Source organism: Sinocyclocheilus grahami, unplaced genomic scaffold (genome assembly GCF_001515645.1).
Source record: "Sinocyclocheilus grahami isolate Dianchi unplaced genomic scaffold, SAMN03320097.WGS_v1.1 scaffold176.1, whole genome shotgun sequence".
In the NCBI taxonomy this organism is placed as follows: domain Eukaryota; kingdom Metazoa; phylum Chordata; class Actinopteri; order Cypriniformes; family Cyprinidae; genus Sinocyclocheilus; species Sinocyclocheilus grahami.
This window is the reverse complement of record NW_015505355.1, coordinates 814,080-826,501: the sequence shown is the minus strand read 5'-3', so window position 1 is coordinate 826,501 and position 12,422 is coordinate 814,080. Positions and strand designations below refer to the sequence as shown.

Here is a 12,422-nt window from a genome sequence, read left to right as displayed (position 1 = left end):
GCTGATGACGTGTCCCGTCTGCGCGAACCGGGTGCGCAGAGATATGCAGATACATAAGTTGACAGGCAGATAGGAAAGCTTATTAAAACGCTCGGACCGAGCGTTTTGATTGGACGGACATTTCTTGGTCCTACGCCTTCCACAGAATATATAAATACAGATTAATACATTTAGACCACTTAACTTAATGATTGCTATCGGGATGTGAAGAGACTTTCAACCAGCATAATAAAAAATGTTTCTGAAGACAATCACCTATTGCACCTTTAATGCTGGGAAAAGCACGTTTCAAGCAGTATATTTGACCATTTAGAATTTTTTGACAATATAATTTAAATTGATGTTAAACCTATTTTAAGTTCAGAATACTACAAAACAATCTGGGTTACACTGATGTCTTCTAAGGTGTTCTAAGGGCATTTTCTTTTCTTTTGCAATAATCATTTACAGAACCAGTTTCTTGAGTCTCTAGTTTGTGTATGATGCATGTCTGCCATCTAGTGGCTAAATTAGAGAAGACAGACTCTCTCTCTCTCTCTCTCTCTCTCTCTCTCTCTCTCTGTCTCTCTCTCTCTCTCTGTCTCTCTCTCTCTTTCTCTCTCTCTCTCTCTCTCTCTCTTGCTATCTCATTCAGATGAGCTTCATTGACATGAATGTGGGAAACAGCACAATGCTTCCAAAGTAATAAACAATAAACCTATTACACAAACATATACATGCCCTTATTATTCCTACACTGCCTTTCAAAAGATTTTTTATATTTTTTATATAAGTTCCTTATGCTCATTAAGGCTGCATTTATTTGATTAAAAAATACAGAAAAAAACAGTAATGTTGTGAAACATAATAACTGCTTGAATAACCGTTTTCTGTTTTAATATAGTATCAAATGTAATTTATTCCTGTGATGCAAAGCTGAATTTTCATCAGTCATTATCCATCAGCCATTCAGTGTCACACGATCCTTCAGAAATCATTCTAATATGCTGATTTATTATCAGTGTTGGAAACAGCTTTTGCGGCTTAGTTTATATATATATATATTTGGAACCTATGATACTTTTGATGAATAAAAAGTTAAAAACAACAGAATTTATTCAAAATAGAAATCTTTTATAACAATAAACATACACTACTGATCAAAATTCTGGGGTCAGTATATTTCGCTTTCTTTCTTTCTTACTTAACGAAATTAATAGTTGTATTCAGCAAGGATGTATTAAACTGATAAAATGGTAAACGTTATCACAATCAAGTAAATGTTTGCAGAGTGCAGTAATAAAGGGCAAAGAGGGTTCAGATGGCACACTGTGCTGCCAGGTAGATACACTTTTCCTTCTCTCCCAAAATACAGGAGAGTTTGTCTGTGTGTCGCCTGCTGGAATTCAGCGTTCCTGATGTTTTTATATGTGCTGCTCTCTGTGAGGAAGTACAGCTCGTCCTCTGTGCAGTGTGAACACAGTCTGTGTGTTGAGATGGGCTGACAGCAGCAGAAATGGAGATCCTGAGAGTTCAGACTACTTCTCTGACCGTAGTCTTTAATACTATTCAGATAAAGGTGCCAATTTACAGCCAGACTTTATTCTGTGAAAGTATGTCAGTTTTGTTTCCAGTCAAGACTTGGAGAAACTTGTTCATGCCTTTATCACCAGCAGGGTGGACTATTGTAATGGTCTCCTCACCGGCCTTCCCAAGAAGACCATTAGACAGCTGCAGCTCATCCAGAACGCTGTTGCCAGGATTCTGACTAGATCCATCCATCCATCCAGAGCAACTAGCTCCTGCTCAGGACCAGCTTAAACCAGCAGCCATGCTTCAAAACATACTTTACCTGTTTTTGTTTTTTAACAGGGAGTAGGCTTGCTAGGAAAAAGGTGGACATTCACATGCTATTTAAAGCAAATCTCAGCACCAGAGTCTAGTTTGTTATCTTGTTTGGTTTACTGGTTGTGTCAGTAACCACTCCACCGAGGCAGGGCATCGTCATCAACAGATTATTATTTTAGTGAAAACATGTCAAAGCCACCCATGTCATTAACTCCCACACATCACACCTCTAAACGCAGACATTCCAGAACAAGTGATAGTTTCAGTTAAATGAAAAGGATTTAGAGAGAGCAGGCTGTTTAAACCAAGCATGACATTTATTAAACTTTTTTTTGTATTGGCGAACAGTTATGATGATGGAATCATTTAGGCGTAACAGACTGAGGAGCCACACAAAACGGAACGATTGAGAGAGAGTTGGAGACAGTGAGGACAGTGGACCAATGGCAGGAAACACCTGTGTGGGTTTTAATTTAAAAAAGCACAACGATGAAATAAATTCGACATTATGTTGTATCCTCATTTGAATGGTCTTGATCATCTGAAGAAAAGGAAAATAAAATGAAAATCAACAATCGACTCTAATAATAGTTTACAGTGCACGTGCATCAAAATGAGAATCAAAGTGCTTCATAGAGTAACATGATTTGAATTAAACACCTAGTGATGAATGCACACTGAAACAACATATCAAAATATAAATACATAAACAGATCAATCAATAATGCACTGAAGACAAAGTGGGAAAAGAGTGGTTTGTTGTACCTGTTCAGCCAGCCATGATGTGCTTTACAAAAGCTGTGGGGGGGAAATGAAAATAAAAATCAATATTTCATGCTAATGCATATTTAGTTTATACTATTCTGAGCCCAATAGACATCCGAATTCAAAAATTGTACTAGATGAGACAACGCTGCCATCTAAAAAATCTCATTCTGATTAGAGATCAAATATTTGGTTCTCATTATCACTTCTACGGCATAGACATGAACTGTGGTGTTATCCGTCTGTTGATGACAGATGATGATTTATAAGGTAGCACATATTACTGGACACACTGCCATTGAATGAAACAGCTGAACAGCAGGTGATGGAGTTGTAAAAGTGTGTACAAACTCACCTTCGTAGTTTATACAGCCATTCGCATCCTCCTGCCCAGCCATCAGCTGCTCAACCTCATCCTCCTTCATCTTCTCACCTACAGAGAAGACACGTTTCACAGTGCTCTACATGTATCTACATGATTGGCTTCTTGTGGCCATTCTGCGTGATTATAAAGTGTCAGTTGCTAGTCTGATGCTAATGTATTCCTAGAGTTGAGGTATGTTCACATTTGTAGTTATGGGGTATTTGTTTAAACTGTACAGTTAAAACTGTAGTGCTGTCTCTTGTTTATGCTGAGTATTATATATATATATGCCTATATATGTATTTTATATATATGCCATATATATATATATATATATGCCTATTATATTTTATATATGAGAGAGAGCGTTTTAAGGATACTACTACTACTACTACTAATAATAAGAATAATCTTGAGACAAAAATATTTTGAGTATGAGTATGTAATACATCCCTATAATTGCCAAGGATTATTTTAGTTTAACTAACTAACTAAATAAATCAATAAATCAATTGCCATTGTTTTATTTAGTAACTAACTAAATAACTAAATAAATAGATAAAGAAATAAACAAATAAATAAATATTGTTTTTATTTAGTAAATAAAAATGAGCATTAACTGAAATGAAGTAAAATATAAACAGCTTTTTTTCAAGGCAACATTTCTCATTTTAATTGAATTTAACTTGTATGAAAATAACTTTAAAAATAAATAAATAAATAAATAAAATATACAAAAAAAAACATAAAAATAGAATAACAACATACAATATAAAAATAAATAATAATTTAAAACTATAATGGTATCACGATTTTACAGTGACAGAACCCAATATTAATGCTAAAAAAAGTACTTCCAAGAATTTACCACAGGAATGTGCAAATACAAAAGAATATTAAATGGGTTTATAATAATTATGTTCGATGTTGAAGCTTACCCAGGGTAGCGAGGACGTGTCTGAGTTCAGCACCCATCACTGTTCCATTGCCCTCTTTGTCGAACACTCTCAGGCCCTCAACGAAGTCTTCAAAGGTGCCGCGGTCTTTGGCCTTGCAGATGTGTTGATGTATGGGCAGGAACTGTTCAAAATCCAGCATCTTCACTTGCATGTCTGCCAACAAAAGAAGCCAGATGTATCTGTGTGGCATGTTCGGGCTGAACAGTTTGGTTCTAGGCATTTGAGAGCGGGCAGATGTGCTAATTTTAGATTAATAGACCGTGGAGGTCCGAGGGATGGATTCTGGTCTCACCTTCAGCTTTGGGTTTGCCTAACACGTGCATAACTTCAGTGTTGGTGGGGTTCTGACCCAAAGCCCGGATCAGATCACCACACTGAGCGTAGGTGATTTTCATCTCGTTGGTTGGCGTCCTGTCAAACAGTTGGAACGCATCCTTGAAATCTGCAGAGAAAAAGACAGTCATGCTTGAGTTTCTCACACTCCAACAGACATTAAACCTCTATGATGCCCATGCTTTAGATCACTGGCAGTTTGAAGTCTCTGTTAGATCTCTGTCCTGGAAATACGGTGTTGAGTTGTTGTTTTTTTCTATTCCATTCCTTCACTTTTTGCCAAAATCAAAACTATGTGAATGATCTGCTGTGGTGACCCCTGTATGAGTTTCTTTCTTCTGTTCAACACAAAGGAGGATATTTGGAAGAATGTTGGTAACCAAACAGTTGACGGTAGCCATTGAGTTCCATATTGTGGGGGGGAAAAAAAAAACTGTGGATGTCAATGGCTGCTTGGTTACCAACATTCTTCAAAACTAACGGCATGATTTGTATAATCTTAAAACGGTATATTTCTGCCATATGGACATTACTTTGACACCTCTGATAACATATCACTCATAACTCTAATGTATAAACATTAATTTTCTACAAAGTTGCTTTGAAATTATATATTTATCAGTATTTGTAAGGTGCTAACTCATGCGAAGATGCATTGATTTTTTATAGTATATAGTATATATACAGTAATATAAAATTGTAGTATTATTTTGGCTATGGCATTTAAAAATAACCATGACAATGATGTAAAAGTAAATTGCATGTTTCTAAATAATTTTTTGTTTCTTGTATCAAGCATAAATCTTTTTTTTTTATTTGTTTAGGTATTTTTACTACAAGTAACATAATAACATAACATATTTATTTGGAGTGTACACAATAGCAGTGTAATTACAGTGTTATTTGCTGTAAATATCCTTTTTAAGCTAAAATAATTTTGAAATGCATACACAAATCTCACTTACCCTCAAGCTGCTCAGCAGTGAATTCGATCTGCCAAGAGATAATAATAATTAAAAAAACAATAATAAATAATCATGCAAAACGCTGAAGTTTAATACATCACATACAAGACTACAATGGGACCGCATGTTGAAAATGTGATTATTAATATTTAGGTGCTATTTGTCCTTCAGGGCATGTCCCATCCTCCGGACACACATGTGTCTGCACACTCACCCGGCTCTGGTTACTCAAACTCAAACCTGTTTGTCCTGGGACTCATTGTCCAAAAGAATTTATGAGCAACCTTGAGCCAGAGGGTGCGTGTGGCCCTGCGGGTGTAAACCCAATACCCCTTTTGTCATTATAGCGCAAAGTTATATTAGACAGCGATTGAAGGCTGCAAATGCATGACACTGACAAGATGCTTTTTATGGCCTTAGGAAATGGGAACATGCCAAATAATGAAACCGTTACTTTGCAACATAACAATGCAACTACATTTTCAAAGACATAACTTTGTATTTTGTCTATAGATGCTGAATCGTTAATGCATATTGTTAATGCATATTGCCCACCGAAACATCACAAAAACAATGCCACTGGATGCATGAAATGACCATAAATGATGATTCTCAGTAATCAGAGCTCATTAGAAATACTGCATCTGTTCTAGCTGAATGCCATGCTTTATGTCTTCAACAGAATCTGTAGAAATCGTGAATCTGTGAAGGCTTCAGAATGAACAATTCCATAAGTTTGGGTGGTCCATTCTGGAGCAGCGTAATCAAAATCACATTGTGTGTGGCCTAAACCTCAATGGTTTGGAACACGTATTATGGCCTCTCCTAACCCCAACATTTCAGACTATAGAAATGGGGTGTAGAGTGGCAATGTTGACCACTAAAATATCTCCTCTGAAACTTAAGCTTCCTGTCAATTACACTAGGAAATCCAAATATTTCTTGACTTGCAAAAAAACGAAAGGTTCGGAGAGTGATACACCACTGGGTATTATGTTGTATTTATATGTTTTGTGTTTAAATACGTGGAACTTCTGCGAGTTGCTAAAACATTTGGATTTGGGAAAGACAGAATGCCGAATTCTCAGACAATAGCCAAACAAACACTGACAATTGTTTAGTTGAAGCAAATGGCTTTTCAAATCAATTCTGAGCTCTGCAGATTAAACAAATATGTGCACAGCACACTGCCAAGCAGTGACGGTTGAAGATAGCATTTGTAGATGCTTAGCCAATGATTCTGCAGGTTGTTCTTTTGGATGCATTACACCCTCTACATTAAATGGTGTCTCTGAAGTTGCTTAAAATAGCTCATGGACATCAAGGAAAGCAACAAGAGCGTAGCAGTTGTCTGTGAGAAGGTAACATTTGTCATCAGGACATTCATAGTAGACTGATATCAAGATACTAGATATTCTTAAAAACAGAACAGAGTTTTCGCAGTGATGCCATAGAAGACCCATATTTGTTTCCTAATAGAAAAAAATAAAAAATTCTTAGCGTGAAGCATATTTTAATATTCTAAAGAACCTTTTGTGCAATATAAAGATTCCATGGATCTTAAAGGTTCTTCATGGAACCATGTATGCCAATAAAGAACTTTGTAATCTAGAATTAATCAAACAAACAGAGCCCAATCAATTGCAAGAAAGGGCCTTGAAGTCTTTGGTCAGAAGTTGCAGGAATGATAGCACAACTACGTTTTCATTTTCTCTTGGTCTTCATCATAACTAATAGGGAAACAGAAGACACATTGCTCAGTGTAAACCAAACGGACCAGTGGTCACATTGACATTAGTCAGACTAGACACCATATTCAATTTGATAGAAATGCACCTGAACAGTTTTAAGTCTAAAATGTTCAAAATATTTAAATTGGATGTTCTATTTCCATTCGTTGGCATCTAAATGCTCCACATTAAGGTGCAAGCCACTGATGGGTTGCAGTCGTTCCTGACTAAGTGAACAGATTTCAAGTCCATCTCTTGCAGCGGATCTCAACAACTTAGACGTTAGTACCTGGACTTCTGCTGGGTTAAACTCTGGCTCCTTGGGGGGCTCTGGCTCTGGGGGCTTGGGTGCAGCTGCTGGTTTGGGCTCTTCCTTCTTCTTGGGGGCCATGGTGATGGTTACGATGCAACACAGAGGGACGGAGACAGCACAGGGTCAGACACGCTCTGCGTACAGGACTCCATGCTGCCAGAGGGCACTTTATCCTCGGGCTGACAGGTATGTCCTGCCCCCTTTTGTCCAAGAAAGGTGCCAAATACAAAGAGGAACGCCGTAAATGGACATGGCCAATGGCTTCTATTTGAGACACATTGTCCTCTCACAACAGATGCTCTCGTCGATCTGTACTGGCCGTAGGAACGAAAGAGTTTGTTCATTTAGCTAGAAACCTATGATTTTGGTCATCTTTACAGCGACAGTGAAAGATACATGAGGTTACTGCCTGTCATTAAGAGTCAGGCATGTATTCTTTATAATCCATGCATCTCCTTCAAATCCATTTTTCAAGCTGTTCAGGGATAAATTGGAACACCAGGGTGTTATTCCAAAATATTTAATTCAATAATGCATATTTCTATTTAAAAGCCTAATCACTAAAATATTTATGAGGCTCCTAATGTCATAGAATGCAAAGATATGGACATACATCCCTTACTATATATGTGACCCTGGAGCACAAAAGCAGTCTTATATATAAAAGCAGGGGTATATTTGTAGCAATAGCCAACAATACATTGTATGGGTCAAAATGATCAATTAAGTAAAGATCATGTTCCATGAAGATATTTTGTAAATTTCCTACCATAAATATATCAAAACTTAATTTTTGATTAGTAATATGCATTGCTAAGAACTTCATTTGGACAACTTTAAAGATGATTTTCTCAATATTTAGATTTTTTTGCACCCTCAGATTCCAGATTTTCAAATAGTTGTATCTCAGCCAAATATTGTCCTATCATAACAAACCATACATCAATTGAAAGCTTATTTATGCAGTTTTCAGATGATGTATAAATCTCAATTTCAAAAAATTGATCCTTATGACTGGGTCCAGGGTCACATACTGTATATGAAATTAAAATGTTCTTTACATTTACAACAACCAGTACATTTTGGTCCATTAAATAACTCTGTAATTCTTCTATGAAATCAGGTTGTACACATTTTTGTTTCTAACATTAATTTTTAAGAGTGTAGAGACAAAAATACATGCATTTCCTAGCTAAATGTAAATAAACAATATATGGTGCTATAAGTGGCAGATTATTACTCTTCAGAATTAATCTACAAGATGCAGAATCTCTGAGGGATTTTCTGCCAATCACAAAGTGATAAAAATAATACTAATTTCTGTAGTAAATGGAGCAGAACACTAATTAAAACCAAGTTAAAGTGTGTCTAAATAAATAATTTCCTGGGTCTTGCCAAATATAAATGTTATTAACTAGATATTTTCCACACAGCACAAAACAACGTGTTCAACAGTAACCCATAACATCTATAACAGCTAAATCTAAATCAGCTAAAGATAGCAGTTGATTAAAGAAATTGGTGTACCTGGGTAAATCTTGCAAAAAGGCCTTCAGACATCCAAACAAAAAAGAACAGACAAAAGAAAAAAAGAAGCCTATTTTGAGACCATTAGAAGTCTTTGCAGTGTGACGGTTTTTTTCTGTAACTTGACATTCAAGTTATTTTGATTAAAGGCTTTCTTCAGACATTTTGAACATGAGTACTTTTTTGTATAACATTAATGAAATTAAGCTCTTACTGAAGAGAGTAATAACAATAATACAGCATATTACATTTTAATGGTCCTAAAATATTATTATTATTATTATTATTATTATTTTAACTTATTGAGGTTTTCCCAGAGGGAAAAAAATGGTTGCTTGTAGGTTGCTTTTCCTAATTTCAGAATATTCTCAGATTTTTCACATTTTAGTATCAACAGTGCCTCTGAAGTTTCTGATAAAAAGCCTTCAAGAGTCAAAAAACAGTATGAGAAACATGGGAGATTGTCTTGCATGTCGCATTCAAGTATCAACTTTGTCTTCAAATGTTTTTTCCCCAAAATTTTATATTTGGAGAGACATCATAAATGTATTAAATATTATTAATTTATAAAAAAATTATTAATATTATAAAAACTGAAACTGTTCTTTAAATAATATTGTGCATTTCAGACGATGGGTTACTAGATTAAAATCATTGTATCTTTATCTTGCAGGACACACTACAAAGGATTTAATAAATAAAAAGTTTAGTGCAAGATGCAGTATATAACTGCAAACGTAGCGTTCGTGTACTAGAGCTTGATGATTGTTGAATAACCTATTTTTCTTTGTTTGTTAACATGGGACATTTCTCTTGTAAAAAAGTTTTGCTTGCGTTTAAATATAGGTCATGATTTTCTCATGTATAATCATTGTATAAGTAATTACTGCCTGCACTAAATGATTTTAGATATGATAATATATGCAGTCTGTTTGATTGTGGGGATGAGTGAGAGTGAAATGGATGAGAGTAAAATAGGATGAGGAAATAGGATTAGAGTTATGCTTCATTTTTGACACAAGTAAAAAAATGCTATAATTTGTTCTTGGAAGCAGTCATTTAAATATATATATATATATATATTTTTTTTTTTAATTGAACGTGACTTATGAAAGTCATATTACAAGCTCAGTAATCCTGGAGCTTTTTTTCACTGAAAGGCACAATCCATTAATAATGTAATTATAAATACATTTTTTATATTACATTTACATTTAGTCATTTACTTACAACATATTCAGACTTATAATTGGGGAACACACAAAGCGATTCTTCTTAAAGAGGCAAACAGACACAGGAAGTGCTCGTTATACCAAGTTTTAGGCATTTTTCAAATAAGTACAAGCTAGACTGGGAAGGAATAAAAATAAAATAAAAGGAAAAAAAGAGAAAGACAAAGTTTTTTTTTTTTTTTAATTTAGGATGAAGTCAAGTAGCGTCGAAAGAGATGAGTTTTCAGCTGTCGCTTGAAAATGGTCAGGGATTCAGCATTCCGGATAGGGCTGGGAAGATCATTCCACACTCTAAAAAATGCTGGGTTAAATACAACCCAATTGCTGGGTTTGTCCCTATTTTACCCAGCACTGGGTTGTATTTAACCCAGCATTTTTTAGAGTGTGGAATGATCTTCCCAGCCCTATCCGGAATGCTGAATCCCTGACCATTTTCAAGCGACAGCTGAAAACTCATCTCTTTCGACGCTACTTGACTTCATCCTAAATTAAAAAAAAAAAAAACTTTGTCTTTCTCTTTATTTATATTTTGAGCCTCTCTGTGATGGTACCACGAGGCGTCGCTCACTAGCGGATCTCAGACTTCTGGAGGGGATATAGATTCATAATAGTGAGTGGAAGTATAGCAGGTGCAGAGCCTGTGGTGAAAGATATTAAACATTTCTTAATATTAATATTAATAACACTCTAAAAAATGCTGGGTTGAGTACAACCCAATTGCTGGGTTTGTCCCTATTTTACCCAGCACTGGGTTGTACTCAACCCAGCATTTTTTAGAGTGTTATTAATATTAATATTAAGAAATGTTTAATATCTTTCATATTGAGACATTTGATTTGATGCACAGTTAGTACATTTGTTGAGATCATTTGTGAAACTTAAGAGGAGACTAATGTGAGGGGTTAAAGTTTTTATTATTATAATTTTTTGTTTTAGAAAGCAAATGTGAGAAGCAGGAGACTGAGACAAAAGTCTCAAGTTGGTGTTCATGTAACCATTTCTGTCAAGGAAAATATTTTAAGTTGTTAAAGAGATTCCTCTGGTTTATTTATTTATTCATTCATTCATTCATGGGCGTCGCTAGGCCATTTTTAGGGGGGCTATAGTAAATGCAATGTGGCAACAATGCAGAAAATATAGAAATAACGGTGACACTTTACATAAAGCCTTTATGCATAATGCATTACAAAGGTATTCATAATGTACGCTATAACGCATGATTTCATAAATAATTGTAACCAAAGTTAAAATGCATTATAATACATGAAGGTTTGTATCATGTTTTATTGCATTATACTTTCTAAAGGTGTAACAATTAATAGGTAAGTATTATAATGTATTATAACTGTGGTTAAAATGATTCATAAGATTATATGTTGGTTGCAGCTGAGGTATATATACAGTGGTGGCCAAAATTATTAGAATTTTCATCAGCTAAAAAAGTCTATATGTTGCTGTAGTGTATCAGTAGGAAATATTAGTTTACATTTCATTTATTCCAAACATTAATTTTGCCATTAATTGTAATAATCCAGTGAGATTTGTGTCTGACAGCAGCCAGTGCTGCACACAGAGATCTGATCTGATCATCATCAGTCTGTCTGGAGTGACATGAAGAAACAGAACAAACTGAGACAGACTCAATCCAGAAGAACTGTGGAGAAGTCTCCAAGATGCTTCAAGAAACCTATCTGCAAAGCTGCAGTACTGTTAAAAGTTGTAGGCACTGTGTAAAAATGCTGTAAAATGAGGATGCTGTGAAAATAATGTCATAAATAGACTTTCTTTATCAATTAACTTCTATTAACTAAATGAAATCAACATTTGGTGTGAGCATCCTTTGCGTTTAAAGCAGCTTTTGCTCTCGGTGCACTTGCGCATAGTTTCTCAGGTAGCTTTGCAGGTAGCTTTCTTGAAGCATCAAGAATTTGTTGATAAATTGATAAAGAAAGTCTATTTATGACATTATTTTCACAGCATCCTCATTTTACAGCATTTTTACACAGTGCCTACAACTTTTAACAGTACTGCAGCTTTGCAGATAGGTTTCTTGAAGCGTCTTGGAGACTTCTCCACAGTTCTTCTGGATTGCGTCTGTCTCAGTTTGTTCTGTTTCTTCATGTCACTCCAGACAGACTGATGATGATCGGAATTCACTTGTGTGAACTTACTATGAAGTTTCCTGCCCAGCCAACCTGCCACAGAAGGAAAGGACCATGTGCCGGTCGCGGGTATAAATGGCTCCAGCTTTGCATAACAACACAGGCTGTGTAAAGACTATCAGGTGATCAGGCCTGACTGCATTTTAAACATGCCTGCCATGAGACCACAGAAGACAAGCTTGTAAACCATGCTAGATCTGTTTAGAAAGTTATTTTGGCAACGACCTGTTGTTCACTTGGTATGT

The 12,422-nt window shown here is 35.5% G+C and overlaps 1 protein-coding gene across 1 annotated transcript; it reads right to left on the bottom strand.

Moving 5' to 3' along the window:
- Nucleotides 1–2,120: 2,120 nt before the first annotated feature.
- Nucleotides 2,121–7,411, bottom strand: LOC107593749 (myosin light chain 4-like). Its single transcript, XM_016283607.1, has 7 exons — nt 7,233–7,411; nt 5,214–5,241; nt 4,208–4,357; nt 3,895–4,068; nt 2,948–3,025; nt 2,593–2,625; nt 2,121–2,368 (listed from the first exon to the last, which is right to left on the bottom strand). Exons 1-6 carry the CDS (start codon nt 7,332–7,334, stop codon nt 2,597–2,599), a joined length of 561 nt encoding a protein of 186 aa, XP_016139093.1. The 5' UTR covers nt 7,335–7,411; the 3' UTR covers nt 2,121–2,368; nt 2,593–2,596.
- Between the last annotated feature and the right edge of the window lie 5,011 nt (nt 7,412–12,422).